This window comes from Seriola aureovittata, chromosome 5 (assembly GCF_021018895.1).
Source record: "Seriola aureovittata isolate HTS-2021-v1 ecotype China chromosome 5, ASM2101889v1, whole genome shotgun sequence".
NCBI classification, from domain to species: domain Eukaryota; kingdom Metazoa; phylum Chordata; class Actinopteri; order Carangiformes; family Carangidae; genus Seriola; species Seriola aureovittata.
This window is the reverse complement of record NC_079368.1, coordinates 26,552,355-26,574,130: the sequence shown is the minus strand read 5'-3', so window position 1 is coordinate 26,574,130 and position 21,776 is coordinate 26,552,355. Positions and strand designations below refer to the sequence as shown.

Sequence of the window (21,776 nt, the reverse complement as noted above, 5' to 3'; positions counted from 1 at the left end):
TAAGCTTGAAACGTCAGCAGCTTCTGTGTCAGCTACCTTAACACAAACACTCGCGTCTCTGACACACAACACACACTCGCATATCTCTCACGCCACAGCAGCTACCCCTACCCTCACCATCTCCTCAGTTGATTTCACTGAGGAAATGACCTCTGTCTACTGGGCCTGGCTGACTGTCACTGATCTATTCCTGCCGTTTGAACAGAGGAAGACACTCCCATCCCGGCCACCGATATTACGTACAGCTCCAGTCTCCTGTCAAGTTGGCATGTGTGGAGAAACAACAGGCCGAGTGCTCGCTTGCATGCTGTTAGCCTTGTCTGAAGCAATACTCGGAATTTTTGAAAGGGGCAATAGCAATCCATAAAACTGCCACAATCAAGCACAACATTTTGAAACATTACCATAACAAAATTTGATGTTTAAACAGCCAGATGGATTTGTTTACCTTGTTTACCAGGCAAACCCTATTATGCTGCCACCTCCACTAGCTGCAAAAAAAAAAAAAAAAAAGAAAGATGTGCTTCAGCTTTGTAGAAACACAATTCAAAGTAATGGGAAGGGAACAGTAGTGCTGTCACACTTCGTCAGCGCTGCCTTAACAACACACTGTTCAGTGGGGATCTATTGTAGCTTAGCAGATGAATGTACAGTAACCTTGGCTCGGAGTGCAGTGTATCTAGATGAATTAATTACTACAACAGCTCGTTGGTGTTTTCCATAGGCTATATACTAATTAATTAGACAAACACAATGTAGATCCAAAACATGCCCATCAGGAGTGTTATAATTGGTTCAGCATCAGCTTCACTACTCAGGGTGAGGGACACGTTCTACTTCTGTGTCTCTGTTGTCTTTATTGAGGACCCTGTTATTGGCTTTATTCATCACTGCTGAGGGATTTGTGAAATCTTACTAAGGACAAACTTAGGGTAAACTGAGCCAGCATCCCGCTTCTTAACTGTTTGCTTGAAACAGCTTCCTTGAAATATTACGGACATGTTTATTTTTTAGAATAAGCACAGTAAAGGGCGTCTTTGCTGCTGCAAATCGACACTGGTTCCAAAATAATCTTAGATATGAAGTTACTAATCTGTCGGGAAGGGTAGCCACTAACAGATGAGAAAGGCCCCAGAGGAGAAAAAGAAAAGTTTTTAAAAAAGGATAGATCTTTCTTCCACCAATCGATATTGTTATTGAGCATTTTGCAGCTGAGTTGAGTCCCCACACATTCCTTGATATGCAGTCCATATTTCCACACCTGCACAACTTTCCTCTTCTACAAAGGTCAAATGCACAAGTTCACACCTGGGTCAAAAGTAGTTGTGTAAACCAAACAAGGACATATCTCCCTGGGAGATTAATAGTTGTGGCCCACTTCTCTGCAGCCTGTTTCTGAGCCCTGGGAGGATGAACTCTTTTCCCTGACCACCTTTTACACCAGAGCAGGAAACTGGAGGCTCTGCAGCTGTTGAAAGAAATGGAGGAAGGAGGAAGGAGCTCATTTATCTAAACCTTCAGCTTCTTCAATGATTGATCTTTGGGAGAGAAACTGGTGAACATACATTGCACAAATATGTCAAGAATTTGTGGTCTTGCAATGTGCAATCATTAATTACCTCTTAAAATGTAAGCTGTTGTCTTTCTTTTTAATTAACATTTTGTCAATCCAACAGCTGCTGGAGAAGCAGCAGCATACAAAGATGTGGATGATTTTCACCTTGTTGATTAGAGTAAATCCCTGTGTGTGCATTCATCATATTTCAAATGCAAAGACTTGACACACATGAAATTTCCCAGTACACCTCAGTCCACCAGTATCAAGTCGAGGACACATCACCTGGGACCCACTGCCTCCAAGACTCCCCACTGATTCCCCCCACTTCGCCCGGCAACCGGCGATGAAACTGACTCCAGTCATATATCAGCCCAGCTGGATGGGGTGTTTATTATTACAGCACAGCAAGGGAGTGACAGAGGGAGAAAGCAACAGAGGGAAAGATGGCAGAGTGGTGGGAGCAACGGAGGGGGAGAGGAATTAAGGCTGGCAGGAGAGGAGGAGAGAGGGAGGGGGGTGGGTGAAGAGAAGAGAGGAAGCTGGGTGCTGTGTAGTGTCGAGTGAGAGAGGACTGTGACATGGCTGTCACAGGTGTCTGTCTGTGTTTTTTCTGTATGCATGCACGCATGTGTGTGTAACCAAGCGCTGACACTACCGACACAAGGTGAAGTGAGGATAATGAGAAGAAGCTAAAGCTAATGAACATTCGTAGGGTTTGCGGGAAGGAAAGAGGTAAAAATAAATAGGTAACCAGGCAGGGAAGGTGTTAGAACAGAAAACAACATGGGGTGTTGCTGGTTTGGGCGGGTGCCCTCCCTGCCCCCTATGTCTCCCCCCTCCGTCTCCCTCCACCTCTGCTCCCCTCCGTCCCTTCCCACTCGCCCTCGCAGCGTTGTTGATTAATGTGGGATGAGGCTGGCCCCGAAACAGAAGCTCTTTTCAACGCTGTCACACTGGGGAGATGGAGAGGCAAACTGTGGCCAAGGTGGATTTAACCACAAACAGACACACACAAAATCACACACACACAAATACACACACGCACACACACGCACGCACGCACACATTTGACCAAGCAGAGTGGATGAGCCCAGCACGCCATCAAAGGCCTGGTATCTGCCCAGAGAGCCTGCCAGCCTGCCAGCCGTACAGTGTGTGTGTGTCTGATTATTTAGTAAAATGTGTGTGTTGTACGATTGTGTGTTTGCACAGTTGTCAGTGTTTGTATGGGGGCCTTCACACTTCTGTGGCATTTGTATGTGCATTTGCATGATTGTGTGCATGTGATTAGTGGTACTTTTTACAACATTCAATATCATCAACTTCCAATATCTTACTCCTTTGACAGCCTTAACATTTAATCAGATTTAGAAATGGCATATTGATTCAATTATTTCATGATTAAAATGGCTATTTTGTTCAACCAGAGTAATTACAATTAAATTATCATCAAAGGGAAAGAGCAGTTGCAAGCATATTAAAACGACTCATACAATGTCATTATGATATATGTTAAATGGCCGGAAACAAAGAAAAATATTAATGAACAGATGAATAAAATAATTGTATTTTATCATTTATTATTCCTCATTTATTTTGAGATTAGGGTAGCACCACATCCATCGTGTGAAGTAATTCATGTACACAATGATTGATTTTCATGTTTGCAGAGGCAACCGTGTGCGTGCGTGCGTGCGTGCGTGTATATTGTCATTTTAACAAGCACCTCTGTGTTTTACAACGCTATCCCTCAGTTGCCCTTAACTCCACCAGACTAGCAGCAATATCAGTGCAAGTAACAGCTAAAACACAAACCTTGAAACCATAACCGGAGTAGCTATAAAAGCTAACCACGCCTGATAAATGCGGAGACATAAATTCCTCTTTCCCTGCAGGAAGAGTCAGTGAATTGAAAGACGTCCACTCTGTGTGCTTAGCATGCTGAACCACAAAGCCAACGGAGCGGAGATGTCTTGTCTTTCTGGTAAACAGATCTAGTGAACCAAAGCAGGAGAGTTTTCCCCGCAGGCCCCCTAGATAACATCTCCGTGTGCTGTGACCATCACATCACATCCTAACAAACCAAAGAATAACATCCTTCAGGACAGAACCTCTACTGAGTCGCTCTGTCTGCTCTCCTGTCATTCTTACTGCCTGCCTGCCTGTCTGTCTGATTGTTCCTCTGTCTTTGTGCGCTGCCTGTCCGATGTTGTTCATATCTGAAGTTCAAAATAGTTTCCCCTCCTGATACTTAAATGGAATGACATTGATGTTAAAACCACATTTACTGCACTTTTGTTACTTTTAAATACAACTCAAACACTCAATACCAATTTAAAATGACCATATTTTTTTCAGTAGTGAGTTTAACTGTCCTAACACTAGGTCAACCAAGCTGCTGCAAGAGCATAAATATTGTCTTGTGAATGAGCAAAGATTTTCTCATTGTAATGGCAATCCACTTTTCACAGCATGAAGGATCAGAAAACATCACACTTATGTCACTAGGGAAGGAAAAAATTGGGACATTTTGAGCAGCTTGAAGACAGCCTGTCTGCTTGTCATGTTTGCCTTTCTGTCTGCTTGTATGCTTTAAAATCAGTGGGTTATATGTGTGCATGTTTTTTTTTTGATTGTCCATCTGCTCACCTGTCTATCTTTTCCTGACATCTCAATTTTAGTCCACTAAAAGTCCATCTTGATGTGTACCTGCTCTCTTTCTTGATCTGAGGTCATTAAAATGCATCTTCACAAGGTCGTTTTGCTTTTCCTGCAGGAATCTTGAAAATATTCCAGACATGCCCGCATGCACACAGCCATGCAGGCATCTATTTACAGGGGAAGGCTGAATCGGCTTTCAGGACTGTGCCTTCACTTGCATTTCAGTGTGTGTGAATGAGTGTATGTGTATGTAAGAAGGTAGGTAGTTAGGTTTCTCAGCTTTTAAATCGAGCGTGTCAAAGTACACCTGGAGATAAAGACATAGGAGGAGGGCCTGCTGATCTGTGAAAGCCATCCATCAACGTCCATCTTTCCATGGCTCATGCCCTAAAACTCCCACATGGTTGGGGTTGAAAAATACCCCTCTGTGTGTGTGTGTGTGTGTGTGTGTGTGTATGTGTGTGTGTGTGTGTGTGTGAGAGAGAGAGAGAGTGTGTGACAGAGAAAGAAAGACAAAGTGAGATTGGACAGCAGTTTTAAGAAAATGTACGTTTACAGTATGCATGACGTATATCCGTCACTGAGGTGACACCAAACAGTAGTGTTTATATGTGTGTATTTGTGGGTGCATCCCTACCTTGTAGGTTCGGCAGGAGGGGTTGAAAGCATTTGTTCCACAAACAAACAAGGTGTCATCATTTTGCTGCAGGAGGACTTTGATGAAATTATGACACTCATCCTTCAGGGAGCGCAAGCCGGGAGAGAGAAAAAGAGAGAAAGAAGAAAGGAGGTCCATGGTGACATTTGTTTCTTTTATAATACACATTTTTTCACTGAAAGCCACATGTGGTTTTTTGAATGGGCTCTTTCTTTTCGTTCTTTTGAAGAACAGCGTGAAGCGCTCTACAGAAAAGTGAAGTAAGAAGCATGCATAACCAACATCAGCATATAATCAAGAAATTTAGCATGTTAACAGCAGATTTTAATTTGGCGTTCAGTGTCACATTAATAATGAAATCAATATTCACTTTGCACAGTTTTGTTAGAACTGTAGAGTAAATCCAGAGAAGATACAATTATACTGACACTGATAGCAGAAGGTATATGAAGGTAGGGAGTGTGTTATTGCATCTGCAGAGTCTCCTGTGTTAATGTGTGTGTGTGAAAGAGAGAGACTGTGTTTAATTACATCTGTTACAGCTTGTCTGTAATGTGTGATTCGCTAAAGAAGTGTTTTGTGAAGAATAGGGTGACATTTGTTCTATAAATGAATTTAAGGTGTAAGCACAGACGATGCGGCGTTAGTCAGTGTGTTTGATTGTGTGCATTTTTCTCTACCTTGTGTTTCCCTTTCATTCTGCAAGTGTCCACGTCTGCCTGTCTGGACTTCCATGTCATTTTCTGGTAGATGGAAGTAGAGGAGAGGGTGAGAGAAAGCGATGGAGTAGGTCAGAAAGCAAACCAGATAAACATTGAGGTAGGAGAAGGAGCTCAATAACCAATCCATACTGTGATCAATAATCATCATCTGAGATTCTCTCTCATTGATTCCCCTCATGAGGCACACGCTCTGAGGTGAACTCTATTCCAAGTGCTGATCGGAGATCAGTTTACCTCCTTGAACTTCTAAATCTCTGCCAGAGAGGTGGAAATACGATACTGACCCTGGATCAGAACAGAGTCTGTCCAAGGACGGATCCTGTCTCAGAGCTGAGAGCTCGTTTCTGTGGATTGATAGGTTGGCTGGCCATCCTTACACACACACACACACACACACGCACACACGCACACACTGCCTTGGCCTGTGGGTCAGTGCTACCCAATACCTGTCAGTCAACTACAAACACCCTCTTTCATTGTCACACACACTTATCAGTCAATGCTAAGTCATATCTGGTATCCAGCCATACACACACGCACACACACACACACACACACACACACACACACACACACACACACACACACACACATATATATATAGACACACACACACCCCTCTCTGTCTCTGCCCTGTGTGGCCTGAGGGTCAGCGCTGAGCCGCTGGTTCAGCCCACCGCGTACTCGCCGCTGTTGTACAACATGTTTGGAGCTCGGCCACTGATTAAAGACCCTCAGTCATCAATCAATCTGCGCGTCTCCCACCAGCCTTTCATCTGCAGCCTGCTCTCATTAAGACCCACTTGTCGGGCGATAACATTGAAGTGGATGAGGTGGAGGCATGGCGGGTTGTTGTATACACGGGAACGGCCTTGTTTGAATTCTGTTTGCATGCATTATGTTAAGGGCAAGTGATGCCAGTGAGGAGTGGTTGGAACGGTGGTTGGAATGAAATGGAGAGTGGGTTATTACAGCTGAGGGTCTATGTAAATATGAGGCGCTTTTTGAATAATCTGAAAATATACAATGAGCTCTTTTTCCCTTCTGGATCCCACTTGTCTTTTTCTCCCTACTGCAATTCATCTCAGCTTACCATTCCCTCTTTTTCTGTCCTTTCCTCCCTCCCTTTTTCCTCCTTACCCTCTTCTATCCCCTCCTCTTCCTCCTTCTTTTTCCCTCCCCCACTTCCTCTACTGTCCTTTCAGTGATACCCATCAGATCTTCCACTGTCCCACTGATGAGCGTGGATGACGCAGGCGTTTTGCTAGCTATTGATTGGATAATCTTCTTAACAGGGTCACCATGGTGAGCGCGCCAAGCTCACACCGCTGAGCGGGTGAGTAAGACCGCTGGCAGGCAGACATATATGCACGCACACATACACCCACGTGTACACGTAAACACACAGTGGCACTCAGAGCCAGGCTATTAGGGTTACGTTGTCAATCACAGCACGCTGAGAACGACACGTCCTCAAGGAGACAGACGTCTCACTCACCTTACTGAAAAAGATCTCGTCACCGTTGGCAGTGTCTGTGTCCACCGTGTATATGTGATCCCTGCGAGCGATCGAGGGAGGGTGAAAGAGAGAGAGAGGGAGAGAGGGGGGTAGAGAGAGAGATTGAGAGAAAGGAGAGAGAGAGATGAGAAGATAAGAGGTCAGACAGCAGCAGACAGTCAAAAATTCAACAAACAATAAACCCATTTCTTTTCTTCGCTGTGCTTTCCCCCTGAAGGCAGCAAACAACGTCAGAAAATAGGGCTTTGTATAAACTTTGTTCAAACTTCAAGAAATGACAATAAACAAAAGGAGGCTAGAGCTATTTGCTCTGTCAGACAGAAACAGTCAACAAAGGTTTAGAGCGCTGTGGCGCAGGCCTGGGGACAAAAGCCTCTTTGTCCCAGAGAAAGGTCTTGAGGGGGGGTAAGGGAGGAGGGGAAGGTTGAGACGGGAGGTGCCAAGTCACTCAGAGCTGTTCAGGTCAATTAAGCCTAGTGTTCGAGCTACAGGAAATCTATACTAACACTCATTATAGCTCAGACAAGAAGACTTATGTGTGCTGGCCTGGAAATATACAGGCTTCTCTTTTATTACAAAGTCCAGGCATATACGTCCCAGCAGGGCATATGGAAGACATAAAAACCCACAAGGGTTAACTACATCAGAGACAGACAAACCGGCAGGTTGACCAGGCATGTAGCTACACCTACTTACCGTGGAGAATTAGGGTGCAGACAGGGAGAGGGAGGGTGCAGCGGTGGGGGGTGGGGGGGTAGAAGGTGTAGAGGTGGTGTGAGTGGAAGAGACAGAAAGAAAGAGGGATTTACCTCGTTTGAGGAGAGAACCAAAGGTGACCGTGCCAAACGATGTAACTGCTTTAATTTGTTGGAGATTAGCTGTTGAACGTGTTTTTAATCAAAGTGTGTAACAGTGGCATCGTCAGACTCACGGCTTAATTACGTTCCAGCTCCCCAACCTGCGCTCAGCCAGCCAGCCTGCCTTGCTCTCTCATTAACTAAATCTAATAAAGTCTTTGGAGGAACAGGCATCTTGAAATGAATCCACTTATATCGCTTTCCTGGGGGCCACCGCCATCTCCTCCAGGATAAAACCCAGTCTACTGTACATTATCAGCCACCATGCTTAAATTGAATAATTAATCTTTGAGAGCAGCTGAAATTAAGAAAACAGTGTTGCTCACAGCTCCGGTGAGCTCGTGAACAAAATCTGTCAGTGAAATATTTGATTTGTTGTCTGTCGCTTCTCCCTCTTTCAATGGCGACAATGAAATTAAAGTCAAAAACTAAATTAAGTTTTTGAAATTAAATGTCAAAATTATAACACATCACATGACTCTACAGTACACCGCGACTAATTCACCTCTGCAAACATTTTCGGCTATCCTGCCTTCTCAGAGTGGATATTGTTTACGGTTTCTGTCTATACAGCCCATTGATCAGTCATGTGACTTATAGATCATGACGTATCACAAACCACACAGGAGAATATATCATCATCTTTTTAAATGATTTAGAAAATACTATATTTACTTTGAGATGACAAAGACACTTACAACAGATGCACAGATGACCATGAATACGAAACACATAATATTACTATAATATATAATATTACTGTTCATGCAGTACAAATACTACCACTCAAATCTCTATCTTTATGGATCTACTAATTTCAAAGTCAATCAGCAGTTGACCTTAATACATACACTTCATCCCTCACTGATTGTTGTTAAAAAAGATTTAATAAATAAAAAAAATAATAAAAAATCCTGTTCTTTTGAACTCCACTGAAATCAAAATTTTCATTTAATATTTAGCCATGAAAAGAGAAAAGGAAAGAAGGAAGTCAACCTCAGGTCACTGCGATGCCTCCCATGTCCTTCCTATTTTCAAGTTCACTTGCATTAGCAAATGCCAGATGCTGACTGTCACTGTGCATTCTGCCGTGATGTAAAAAATCGAGTATTTCAGGCCAAAACCACAAACTCCACTAAAACATTTTTCATTAAGGCTCTCTAGTCGCACTACTATTGCACTGCTCCAGCTAATTGATCTGGATTCAATTTCCAGGGTTCCTGAAGTGATTCTTTCACCTTGCTTCCAGTGTAACAGGATATGTAAAGGCCAAGGGGCTAAAGTAAATGTGATTATTCAAAATGGCAACTGTAATTTGTCAAACATAAAAAATAAAATCCATACCATCCCATATTAAATAGAGTAAAGACAGAGAAGAAGAACCATTTAAATGGATAAGAAAAATGACGGGTGATAACAGTGATGGATGATCTCACTATAATGTTCAGCTCTGTTACCTAAAGTTCAGCAACTTGTTCATTCAACTTCATTTATATCTTTATATTAAACTTCCAACTTTATATTAAAAAGACAAAACTAAATCAAAAGCTATTAAATCAGAGGATTACTTGGCGGATTTAGTGTAATCCCATGGGTTATTTTACTGCCTGCAATTTTAAAACAGCTCATGAGTAATGTGTAATTGACTGCTCCATAATTTTCGACAGTAACCTTCCCAGCTATCCTCCCTGTCTTGTGCCTCTCTTGTCCTGGTGCTGACAGCGTCCTCGAGGGCCGAGGCTTTCCAGCCGCAGGGTTTTTGGTTCCAGCAGAGATTAGAGGGATCCAAGCGATGAGGCGTCCCTCAAACATCCTGACTGGAGATAGAGGAGGACAATGGAGCGGCTGTGTCTGTGTCAACACCAGCTCTCCAAACACACACACATGTGCAACAACACCCCCACCCACCCTCATCCCCCCCTTACCCCTTACCCCAACATGCTCACACAAACACGCACATATGCGACCCTTCGATTCTTCACCACTGCACCTGAACTCATATTACAACATATTCACTTCCCCCTGGTGCGTGAGTCACGTCTATGTAACTTCACGGTGAAAAGGAGAGAATGAAAAGCAGAGGCAGGGTCTTCAAGGACTACACTGGTGGTATTGTATGTTGTAGGTCATTAACTACAAATCAAACACTGTTAACATTATTGCGCACCATTTTCCAAAGCAAACCTAAAGTTTTTAAATTGATGTCCTTGCTTCCAGGCAGCCAGTGGTTTCCATTTAATTAATAACCTTTGAAAATCAACTTGCAGAGAGTTGAAACCTTCTTGAAATACATGATCCATCACAGCCAAGATTTTTATTGCTTTTATTTCCAGGCGATATTACATTATTGTCACAAGGTACAATCTGACTTTTGACATTCTTTCCCAAAAAGCTTTGCATTGACAAACTGTTATTATTACTGGAAGTTATTAGATGATGAAAGTAGGGCTGCAACTAACAATTGTTTTTATGATTGATTAATCTGCCCATTATGATCATTTAGCTCATATTTTCCTGGCATGAAAAAGACAGCTGTACTGCCATAGTGTACTGACCCAGGAGCCTAAAGTCGAGGTCTGATTTCTGAGTTCTTGCCCGCTGAGCACATTTCAGACTAAACAATTGACCTGAGTAAAAGCTGCCGTCCTGCTGCGGCGGAAAGGTGGCAAAGAGTAATCACACAACCAAAATTTAATATGCAAAAGCCTGTTCCCATTTGCAATGAGCAGTTCACTGTGAATACAAAAATATGTGTTCTATTGTTTATTGTTTCCTAGTATAGAATCCATTTACACTACGGATGTACACAGTTACATTTTACTTGTAAACTTATTCATGAAAATGAAAAATGTTGTATCAGTGTTCCTCCACTTAATTTGCATACTATGTGGACTAATCCAGGCATTATAGATCAGGTATGTTCCAACAAATGAAGTTGGAAATCTTAATTTATACCATCTACAACGTATGAGAAAAAGTTGTAATTTAAAAGCAATGCCAGCATCATTTCATTTATTCTTTACCTCTTCGTCATGAATTTCACACATTATAATGAATGGTTTATTTTAATTTATTTATTTAATTTTATTAATATTGCTTGAACACAGTTCGTTCCCATGTATGCCACAACCTGAGTTCTGTTTGTTTTATTTATTTATGTATTATATTTGTATATATTTTGGCAAAATGGCACCATTAAAAGTATGCCCAATTAGCTGTTAGCAGTTCCTGTTGGCAATCAATGCATGGATGTACAGACAAATATTAGTCGTTGACTTTGATACTGAAGAAAATTTCAGTTCTGGAGTTATAAGGAAAATCTTTTGCTGTGATTTCTAAGCTGATTTATGGACGTTAATTCATGAGTGACATTGGAAGCAATTAAATCCTCAGTGGAAAATGTAAGACACACTGAAACTAAAAATATGTGTATCATGTCTGTGTGTTTAGATTTGATTGAGTTACGACTCTAAGGAGTGTAATTTCTGAATGCTTTCGGGCGCCAAGGGTTCCAGACTCAAACTTACAGTCCAGTCAGAATTGGTCAAGTGTGACCAGGCCTCAAGTGACTTCATGAAATCCATCAGATGATGTTTTGCTGCATGTCATTACCTCTCAAACATGCTCTGAAGACGGCACAGTGAATGCTACACCAAACATAAGGCTCTATAGGGGCTGTGCTGTCAACGATGAAATTCAAAACACCGCCAAGATTCTGAGGAAAACGAAATAACGGAAGCCTTTGATAACCGATGGGTGCCGTCAATGTGAATCACTTGGCGTGGGCTTCACATTTCCCGAAATTCAGCTGCGAAATTGTGTGAGTAGGACGGAAGGTATGCAAATATCCTCTTAGACACAAATATGGAGGCACTGTTAAAGGATGGGTACAGACAGAGAGAAAGAGCTGAAAGATGAAGGCTAGACAGTAGACCCAACTGAGCGCGGGCGAGAGTGTGAGATTGAGTGCAGCAGAGTGACATAGAGGGTCTCCATCGGACATGTAGCCATGCGTGGCCATGAGAACACAGGGGCTTTGTGCGGAAGAATGTCGTTTTCATAACAGCGCGTTTCTTTTGGGGTGACCGCAAGCCAGCTTGGTCCATCTGCTGGGTCTTTGTCAAATTATCTCGCACTCCAGCAGCAGAAAAGAGGGGAATGTGATTAGCATGCACCCCGCACCTTGTGCCACCACCCCTCTTTCCGCAAACTAAATGCCTACACGTCCACCCTCCCCTCCACCTCCCACCCTTTCTCCTCTCATCACCCTCTTCACCCATATTCCTCTCTCTTCATAACTGGATCATGGGTGGTAGACGAGGGCCCATTGTACATTGTTTTGGCTTTCACTGGTTCAAATCCTCTTCACAAAGTGGAAGGGAGGGAACTGGGGAAGCCAGCAGGCACCTTTGGGCTGTGAAGGGAGTTGTTGAAGCTCTGAATGGGCTGAGGGCATCAAGAGGCCCTCAGTGATGTGGTGGCATGAAATACAACAAGCCAGAGTTCACTCACCCCGAAGCCGAGGCAGGTTGTTCTTTTCGAAGGTTGAAGTTCTCATTACGGTTCTCTACATTCTCTCCACATTTCCTTTTGTGTGATTGTATATGAGTGTATGTGTGTGTTTTTTTGTGTGCGGCTGGGTCAGTAGGGTGAGGGGTATGGTTTGAGTACACACACAATTAGGCCGGCATGCATAATAACTGCATAAAAGATGTGATTTTCGTTATATTTACTGATTCTAATTCATCCAGCAGTCCATTTTTTTTATTGCTAGTGAGCCCAGTGAGTAAGGGAATTAGTAAGCTGAGCTCTCATATTAATAATTCTTGCTTTCAAGTTTGTTGTTTGAATTACTCTGTGCTCATGAATAAATAACTTGCGCACAGCAACCAATAAAACACATCATTAAGTAATACTGCTAACATTTTAACATATGGTAAATGGATGTCACAGAGAGCACCATTTTGTTTTTAATGCACAACATCATAAGTTTATCCACGTATAGTGATTTAAGTGTACCTGATGGCATCCAAAGCTGGCTAGTAATGCTGAAACAACATGCAATGTAGCATCTCAGCTGTATGAAAACAAGGGCACAAGGACAAATGTAATGCCATAACCTAAAGGATAGATGTCAGTGACTGGATACGTACCTCCCTACCAAAACACACCTCCCAAGCCTGCTCCTCTCTAACTAACCAGAGTAGCCACAACAACCTATAGCTTAAGTTCCTGCTAATATGACAGTTATTCAAGAGCATGAATTAACCCAGCCAGCCTCTCTGATGTTGGATAAAAAGTTTGGATGAATTGCGAAAAACCTTCGGAGTAAGAAAGTATCTGACGGTACTTGCAGGGTTACATATTAACTGGAAACTTGCTCCAACTTTTAATTCAGGTGATTATGATTACTGGAGCTGCAAGCTTTGTTTCAGAGTGTGGACGTGGCTGGATGTCGCTGGTGCTGCGAGGAGAGGGAGAGGAGGCAACCGTGTAATCCCCATCATTAGTGGGTTTTAACAGGATTTGGTGCAGCTACAATAATGGAGACTCTAGTGGCCTCCACTGCGAGACCCAAAGAGACCCGACAGGGAAGAACAGCGGCCACAGAGGCACAACTGTTCCAGAGGACTCAACTGAGAGAAGGTAATCGGGATTTTGACTCTAACTCTCTATGTGTGTGTTTCTTTGTGAGTGCTAACGGTAACCACAAATTTTGGTCCCTCCACTCTCACCGATCTTTCCCTCTGTCTCTGTCTTTCTCTCGCTCTATCTCTCTCCCACACACACACACACACACACACACACACACATTCTCTCTCTGGTTCCCATGCTTGCCAGCCTCATAGAAGGGTGTAAACAGAGTGCGGTTGGTGTTACCATGGCAAACGCCGACAGAGGGCCGGGAATGGCGACTATGCCCTGCATGTGGAGAGACCTGGGGCATGCTTGCGAGGCAGGGTATACAGTAACACATTCACACACACACACACACACTCATACACACACGCACGCACGCACGCGCAATTATGTATGGACTGTGTGTCTCATTCTCTGCATGTCTCTTCCTCATGTTCTTAAACCTTACCCTAACCTCAAAGGGAAATTCCAGTTTCAAACAACCTGGGTTGCATTTGCATAGTTTTAGCCATCATTCCTATAACATTGCACCCCCTAAGTTAATTACTGAGATCAATGCATCACTGATGATGAGAATCCAGATGAGGCAAAAAACATGAACAATGACAAGATCATACAGATCCCAACCCCTAAGGCCCATGGTAGCTAAACTTATTTGGAAAAGAAAAGAAAATTGTTACTCAAACAGTCCATTTTACATCCACACACAGTGAGCAATGAGAGACTATCACGAACATTTTGGGTGGGCTCAATTTGTGTTTTACGTCTTGATAAAGTGCTTTAGTGTGGATATTGTGGATAAACTGTTATCTCATTTACAGTCTGTCTAATCGTCCCGTCAAATTTTCCCCAGATCTCAGCAATCACACATCAGGGGAGTACACAGTGATCATAACTGATGGAAATGGCGACTAAGGTCCGGTACAGTTACAGCTGTACACACACATAAACACATTTATTCTTTCACACACCCTGGCACACACACACACACACACACACTCCGATACACATGCCACACACTCTGATACACATGCCACACACCAGATATTTTTTCCGCAGAGATCAGAATGATAAATCTCCCATTGCACTGTGATGAATTCCCTCTGAATGCTCTACATAGTGTACCCTGACCATGAAATACGGGCCGCTGGGACACGAATCCTCCTGTGTCCATCTCTCACTGCATCAAGAACACTTTATTGCTTTTACTGAACGTGACTCTGTTGCTAAACACCTAGAACACACACAACAACAGACACACATAAACCACTGAGCTTGTATATGAAGAAGTTTTTATGTTCAGCACTTTAATATACAGTGGCTCAGGTCTCAGTTGTCATGGATAATGTATAGCTAATTCCTGCGATAAAAATGTATAAAACTGCAGCTTGATACAAGGTTGAATCTCATGGTCATCACTATGATTTCAAAAACAAACACCTATGTGCTACGATTCGTAAATAAAAACAACTTTCTCTGCATCTGTATGCGGAGATTGATTCAAAGAGGGTTTTGTTCGCAGAAAATCTGCTATGCATCCCTCATATTAACAGCAGCTATTCAAGGAAGAGTGAGAGAAATCAACACTATACTCAGCCCAATGCCTGTCTTGTTAAAACTGAACTTACAAAAGGCTTTTTGACAGCAGTCTGATATGTTATCACGCTGTACTGTCAACCCAGCTAATGCACCTGATGGAAACTGAGTGACGGAATATGATTCAGAATATTAAGAAAATGAACCATTCACGTAGTGAATTCATAATCAGCATTAAATATATATGAGCCTAAGAGGCTTAATGATATTTTACACATATTAGAAAAGTCTAACAACCTCATCAACAGAGGCCATTTTGTTAATGGATGAAACAGGACTGCAAAAGGAGCATCTGATTCCACCAAATCAATACATTTCATTCAAGGCTCAAAACTGAGGATGAATTATCAATCACTGCATCTGTTGCTCTGAGTTCGTCCGTTGCCAAAAGATTTGACTCTTTCCCTCTATGGATTAGGCCACTTTTGTCTATTTACAGTTTCATCAGTTGCTATGTTTACATGCATCTCACAGTTTAAAAATCTTGTGATTTTATTGCCAGAGCCAAAACAGGAGCCAAAGGAGATTTAATACACTGAGCAGCCATTCAAAAAACAGCCTGAAACAGTGTTGGGCTTTGGACTACATTCACAGTGGCCATCTGCAAGCTGCTGCGCACCAAGAACTGAGGCTCATTGGTGTAGAGGCATGATGGCAAAGCTGCGTGATGCTGGCCCCAGAATAAACAAGTCATTTGACTGGACAACCATCATAAAAGCAACTATTGATGTAGCCTTTTTTTTCCCTTTTTTTTTTTCCTGCGCCATTGTTCGTTGTTTCGTAGCCCATGTCTTGCTGGGTTGGCTCGCTTTCACATTGATTTCTGAAGTGGGGATTGTCTTCGCTGTTTGCCTTCAACTGTATGTCATTCAACTTTTACATGTCTTTATCGATATCGTGTTAGTGCCGATGGATCTTTGTGCACGGGCCGTCATTTTGTGTCCATGTTATTGACTCCAACATTCTTCTGTGTGTCAGGATCAATGGCAGTCATCCGGCTCAGTCTAATCTGAGGCAGCCATTCCAGTTATTCAGGGGTCACATACCATGGCCATGTGTCAGAATTCCCGTCTGCTTTAAGCAAGTATGCAAGTGTGAGACCAACGCACCAGGTGACCTCGCAGATGCACACAGAAACACATGCATAACTCACTGCAGACGCGATCCAGGGCTGTAGCACCCGCGCCCACAGCCACATCAACACATGTTCACCCTCCCTAATGTATAGATCTATACACACACATATCACACTCAAGAAATCACTTTTAAATCCCTTCGACAACTGGTCTGCATACTAAACTGGGCAACACACATCATCTGTCTCTCTCTCTCTCTCTCTCACACACACCCCTCCAATAAAGCCTGTGTGTCTGCTGTCCCTCCCCTATCCCTCAGGCCACTGCCACCCCATGTGGAGCAGGTGGGCGACAGACAGACCAAAGCCTCTGGTGATCCACACACACACACACACACACACACACACACACACACACACACACACACACACACACACACACACACACACACACACACACACACACACACACACACACACACACACACACACAACACACACACACACACACACACACACACACACACACACACACACACACACACACACACACACACACACACACACAAGCTCTCTCTTTCGCTCCGTTTCCTTTTCTCATTCTCCCTACACCTCGTACTAATGACCAAAGATATGTTAAAAAGCTGAGCCACTTAAAACAGCAGCCTCCCACAGCCACTTAATTTGACATGCTTGGGAGGAAAACAAAGAAAGACCCCTATTGTGGCTTTCAACAGTATCCAATCAAGCCTGCCACTCAATTAGCCATGGATGGAAAAGAACAAGCAGATAAGGATCTTTTCTATTAACACCTTTTCAATGCTGGCTTCATGTTTACTGCACATGCAAGCCTCAGTTGCAGGTAAGCCTGCCTGCTGATACTTTGGTCACGGACATGACTGATGCTACAGTGTCACGAAGCAACATGAACATATTCTGAAATACAGATGAGTGAGAACAAAATAATCAATGTTGGTTTTCTCCATGGCACCAGATGGTGTAATTGAGCTTTATTATCTCAGAAAGTTGAGTCACACAAAAATAAACACACAGGTGAGAAAAAACACTGGCAGATGGACAGAAAGCAATAAAGGTAGGTGACAGACAAGGGGAAAAAAAATTGCCAGACAAAGAAACAAAGAGCTCTAAAAATCGATTTGCGAGGGCAACTGAGCATCCAACAAATAAAGAATCTAAACTTCTAATGGTCCCTTATTGCTGTTTATCGACTATGTGGATTACAGCTGTTTGGATGGTGACTTTAGACCCCAAATGTGGATTATATCAAGTAGCCTTTTCCAAAAAATCGGGAACTCTTTTCTTTGATATTAGTTTTTAATTCATCTGTAGTTTTCATCTGTCTGAGGGTGTGTGTTGCGTGTGTTCGTATGTCTGCCTGGATGTTTAAAAAAACAAAACTGGGCACAAGTCTTCAGGGACATTGTTGGAGGTGAAAAGGGTTTTGGCAGACGGTGAGCCAAAAATAGAAAACAACACAGAGGTAATGAAAGAAAAAGTCCAGACTGCTTTAAAGTCTCAGGATTTTGCTCTGAATTAGTCCCTCTGGATTCCCCAAACTTTAGAAGAAAACAGCACAGCAGGGCTCCAAAGTTCAGTTCGATAGCCTGACTGCCTTGGATCTCACAGCCCTCAGCCTTTATCGAGTTAAAACAGGATCACATGTTGAAAAATCCCCAACTGGCAACAACTGATGAGACTCATGCATAGCCGAAAGTCAACTTCAGTCAGCAACTGTAATATGAGAAATATGATGATAAAGGAATTAATAATCCTGGTGGAGCCACACTTGCTCAGTTTGACTAATCCCACTCTACAGTGGCCTGCACTTTTCATCCCACAGTCGTAAAACTTGCAGCGATTTGAAATGTCTTCTTGAATTTATGCCTCTCTGTCTGAAATAGCAACTGAATTTGAGGATGTCCTGGGTGTGGAGAAAACACATGTTCATCAAAACTCTGAGCAAACAGCTATTATCACCCACCTGGCAGCAATGTATAACGTCCTGTTCATGATCATGATGAGCTGGATGTCCAGTTTGTGCCGCTGCGTGTTGTTCCTGCCAGGTTTGTGGCCTACAAACGCTGGATACTGCTTTGTGTCTGCAAGGACATGAAACAGGACAGAAAATTAATCCGCTGCATGTGTTAACCTTACATAACTGTAGTAACTGTATTAATAGCCTCTGGATTTTTGGAATTCATGAATTTGACAGCTTATATCAAGTGTCTAATGGGTTTTAGGTCGAATATCAGCCCATGTGTCTTAGCTGGATGAGAAGACGCCAACACCACAGCTGCTGGCAGAGCTCCTCCAGCGACCATAAATTGTAGGCTAAAAACGTGCTGCGCTGTACCATGCAATCGTTGTATTGTTAGTGGCTTTGAGTGAAAGCGCTTGGTTTGAATAAACAGTCTGATAGAGGAGTCTATGTGAGGCTGGCTGGCCTGCGTTTCAGTTCTCCTGGCCAGGAGATACAGCGTCACGCCCAGAGAGAGCAGAACGGAACAGGACAGAGGGAGAAACACAGAGAGAAACAATGACCGTATCTTTATAGCCTGCCACAGTGCTAACACTATCACACACAGCATTAGGAGTCCAACAGAAAAATAGCGGATTATCCTTTGATGTGGGGTGGGCTCCGTTTCAAATGCTGCTGCTTTAAGTCCTTGGTTTTAGTGTGTGTGTGTAGAGGGCCTATCCTTGGGCGCCAAATTACGCTCCATGCTTTCAAAATGCACTCAGTGTACGAGGAGGTGGGGGTTGCAGAGGAAGCAAGGGGTTGAGAGGGATGTGGAGGAGCAAAAGGATAGAACAAGTGAGAGAGATACAGAGAGCGGGACTTGCTTAGTGGAGGATAAAGAAGAGAGGGCAGGGAGAGAGAGCGAGGAAGGACTTGTGATGAGAGGAGGGAGAGTGCCCAAAAAAGAGGAAAGAAAAGGAGGAAAGAGGGATGTACTTACAGTTGCCGTGTGAGATGCTAATAGGCTCGCTGTCTTCGGGGAAGCCCGCCCCGGCTATTTGCAGTAGCGTGAAGTAGAGTAACAAGGCCTCTGACCTCATGGTCGCACCAACACTGCTGCTGCTGCTGCTGCTGCTGGTCCTCTGCTACAGTTTTACCTCAGCCTGTACAAAGAAGAGAGACGTGGTAGACAGGGAGGAGAGGGAGGCAATGGAGAGGGATGGAGGGAAGAAATGGGGAAGGCAGGAGAAAAAGAATGAAAAAAAGTTTGTCAAACAAATCTGTTTTCACCTGGCTGCCGCCTCAATTATTTTCCCTCCTCGCTTTCTGCATTCTTTGTGTGAAACAAAGAAACGCCAAAGATAGGACGGGGGGGGGGGGCAAAAGAAAGGAGTTTGCCGAACAAATTCAGGTCCACCTGAATTAGCTGTTTGTGCATTTTGCACGGCCCGTTGCAATCTGTCACAGATATATTTATATATGCATTTTCGATGACTCAAGTGAGCCGCGTTGCAAGCGAAACAGAATTAATTGGATTAGGCTGGTAATATGCGTCATAGATCGATGTCAGGCAGAGAAGATCTCTGAGCTTCTCCCTCTCTCCCTCTCTCTCCCCCTCATGACAGGGTCTTAGTGAAGTGGGAGGGCTCTTGTTGAGATTAGCCTGCTGTAAAGTAGAAAACGGTACCTGGAGATGGAGCGGGATGGCATGGCAAGTACCTAATTTCCCCACTTGTCAGTCAACTGTAGCAAGCCCACATCCTAAATCCTACCACAGGCCAAATCTGTGCATCAGTATGAGCCACCTGGAGGCTTGTACTTTCCCTTCTTTCCTCTTCATCTCTTTTCTCATTGCTCTTAGTCCACCTTAAAAAACCAACTGTTGACTCACTCGGTTGGTGTAAAGACCGTCCATTTGAATGCTGAACCTCAATGCTTTTTTGTCTTGGTTATTTACCTTTAAATCCTGAAAAACACAATGTCCTCAACAATGTAATTCCCTTATGTAATGTATATGTTCCCACTGAAGTGGATGTTATAGCAGATGCCTTAAATTGTGTTGATCTAATGTTTTCATTGCACAAACTGCAGCAACTGAGGTTTTCATACTGCAGTTTGTGGCAACAAATTACACCCATAAATCATCCAAGACAATTATTGCGTCTGTAATCTAATCAAGAATAAAGCATTTAATTTGCATAAAGCACCTTCTTATGTTCTTTTTTTTTCTCTAGCTGAAGCTGCAGGGGTGAGATGTTGCCGGGTAGATAAAGTAAGGAGATCCTTCAGGGATGAAGAATTGAATAAAATCGGCGATTTCATTTGCTCCTGTCTGATAAAAGTTGTTTATCCCACGCTGTATTTTCATTCGCTATTGTATGTCCGAGGGGGAACGAAAATGGGGGGAGGAAGGAGGGAGAAAGAGAGAGAGAAGGGGAATTACTTTCTCTTCTCTTTGTCATGTCTCCCTCTCTCTCTCCCTCTCTCCATGCTCCCGTGAATCTCATTCAGGAGAGGAATGAAAACACTATTCACTTGGAGAATCACTTTAACACTGAGGAGAATACCAATACTAAAGCCTGGATACGACCTTGATCTCACAGGCCGCTCTGTTCCACTCCCTCCTTCCTCCCTCCTTGGCCTACTCCTCTTATCCTTACACTGTTTGTTTGGTTTTTTTCCTCCCACCTCACTGCATGTTTTTTTGAAAAGAAAAATACTAAAATGCATTTTCCCTCACCCTCACCTTCATCATGCGGCGAGGTCGACTGAGCTGCACTCTGACTGTGCCCAAATTGTAAATAAAAATTGGCTTTGTCCTCTCTTTATACAATACAGTAAACCTCTGTGGAGGACTGAAATGTGTGTTTCTCCTGAACCTTGACCCGGAAGTGCTCCAGTAATTGACTGATTGATGAGCAGGAAGTGGCATGAGGCAGGGAGGTTAGCCCTTAGGGAGCTAATACAGTGAACGACAGATGGAGGTTGTACTGAGCAAGAAAGCAAGATGTGATTTGGCTCTGTACTAAGAGTCTAATAAATGGGAATGATTCAGAAATGATATTTTTAGACAGGGCCTGATTATGTCAGAATCAAATGGAAAAACTGCTTCTTTTCCTTATGAATGTCGATGCTGTAGTGTTATTGTTTGCTGAAGTTAATCTCAGGAGATTAATCATACTCTAGACATTTCTCTCGCACGTGCTGAGAAACAGTAGCTGCTGAAGGCGAGGCAAGGCACATCCTCCATCTATATCAATGGGGTGTAACAGGATGCTAAAAACTGTTAGTCAAACCATCTCACACTGCCTCCTGTGATACACAAAATAAATTGAGCACAAAATGACTTAAGTGAAACCCCTAAGCCTTCCAGTGGCCCTTTCATTACGAGCTGCCACACATGAGTAACAGGAGGGAGCGAGACACAGTGTGTCTTTACTGAATTACACTCTTTTTGTGGAAGAGCAAATTACTTCCGTGTGTGTGTGTGCGTGTGTGTGGATCAGAAT

At 43.2% G+C, this 21,776-nt stretch overlaps 1 protein-coding gene across 4 annotated transcripts in view; it reads right to left on the bottom strand.

The window, feature by feature from the left end:
- The window catches only part of sema6a (sema domain, transmembrane domain (TM), and cytoplasmic domain, (semaphorin) 6A), a 115,133-nt gene that overhangs the window by 40,834 nt on the left and 52,523 nt on the right, over positions 1 to 21,776 (bottom strand). For all 4 annotated transcript variants that reach the window (XM_056375591.1, XM_056375590.1, XM_056375592.1 and 1 more), the window contains 5 exons: positions 19,268 to 19,430; positions 18,289 to 18,406; positions 7,098 to 7,158; positions 5,558 to 5,620; positions 4,857 to 4,958 (listed from right to left, as the gene is read on the bottom strand). In XM_056375591.1, coding sequence (XP_056231566.1) covers positions 4,857 to 4,958; positions 5,558 to 5,620; positions 7,098 to 7,158; positions 18,289 to 18,406; positions 19,268 to 19,367 — 444 coding nt within the window. In that variant the 5' untranslated portion in view covers positions 19,368 to 19,430. The remainder of the gene's footprint in view (positions 1 to 4,856; positions 4,959 to 5,557; positions 5,621 to 7,097; positions 7,159 to 18,288; positions 18,407 to 19,267; positions 19,431 to 21,776) is intronic.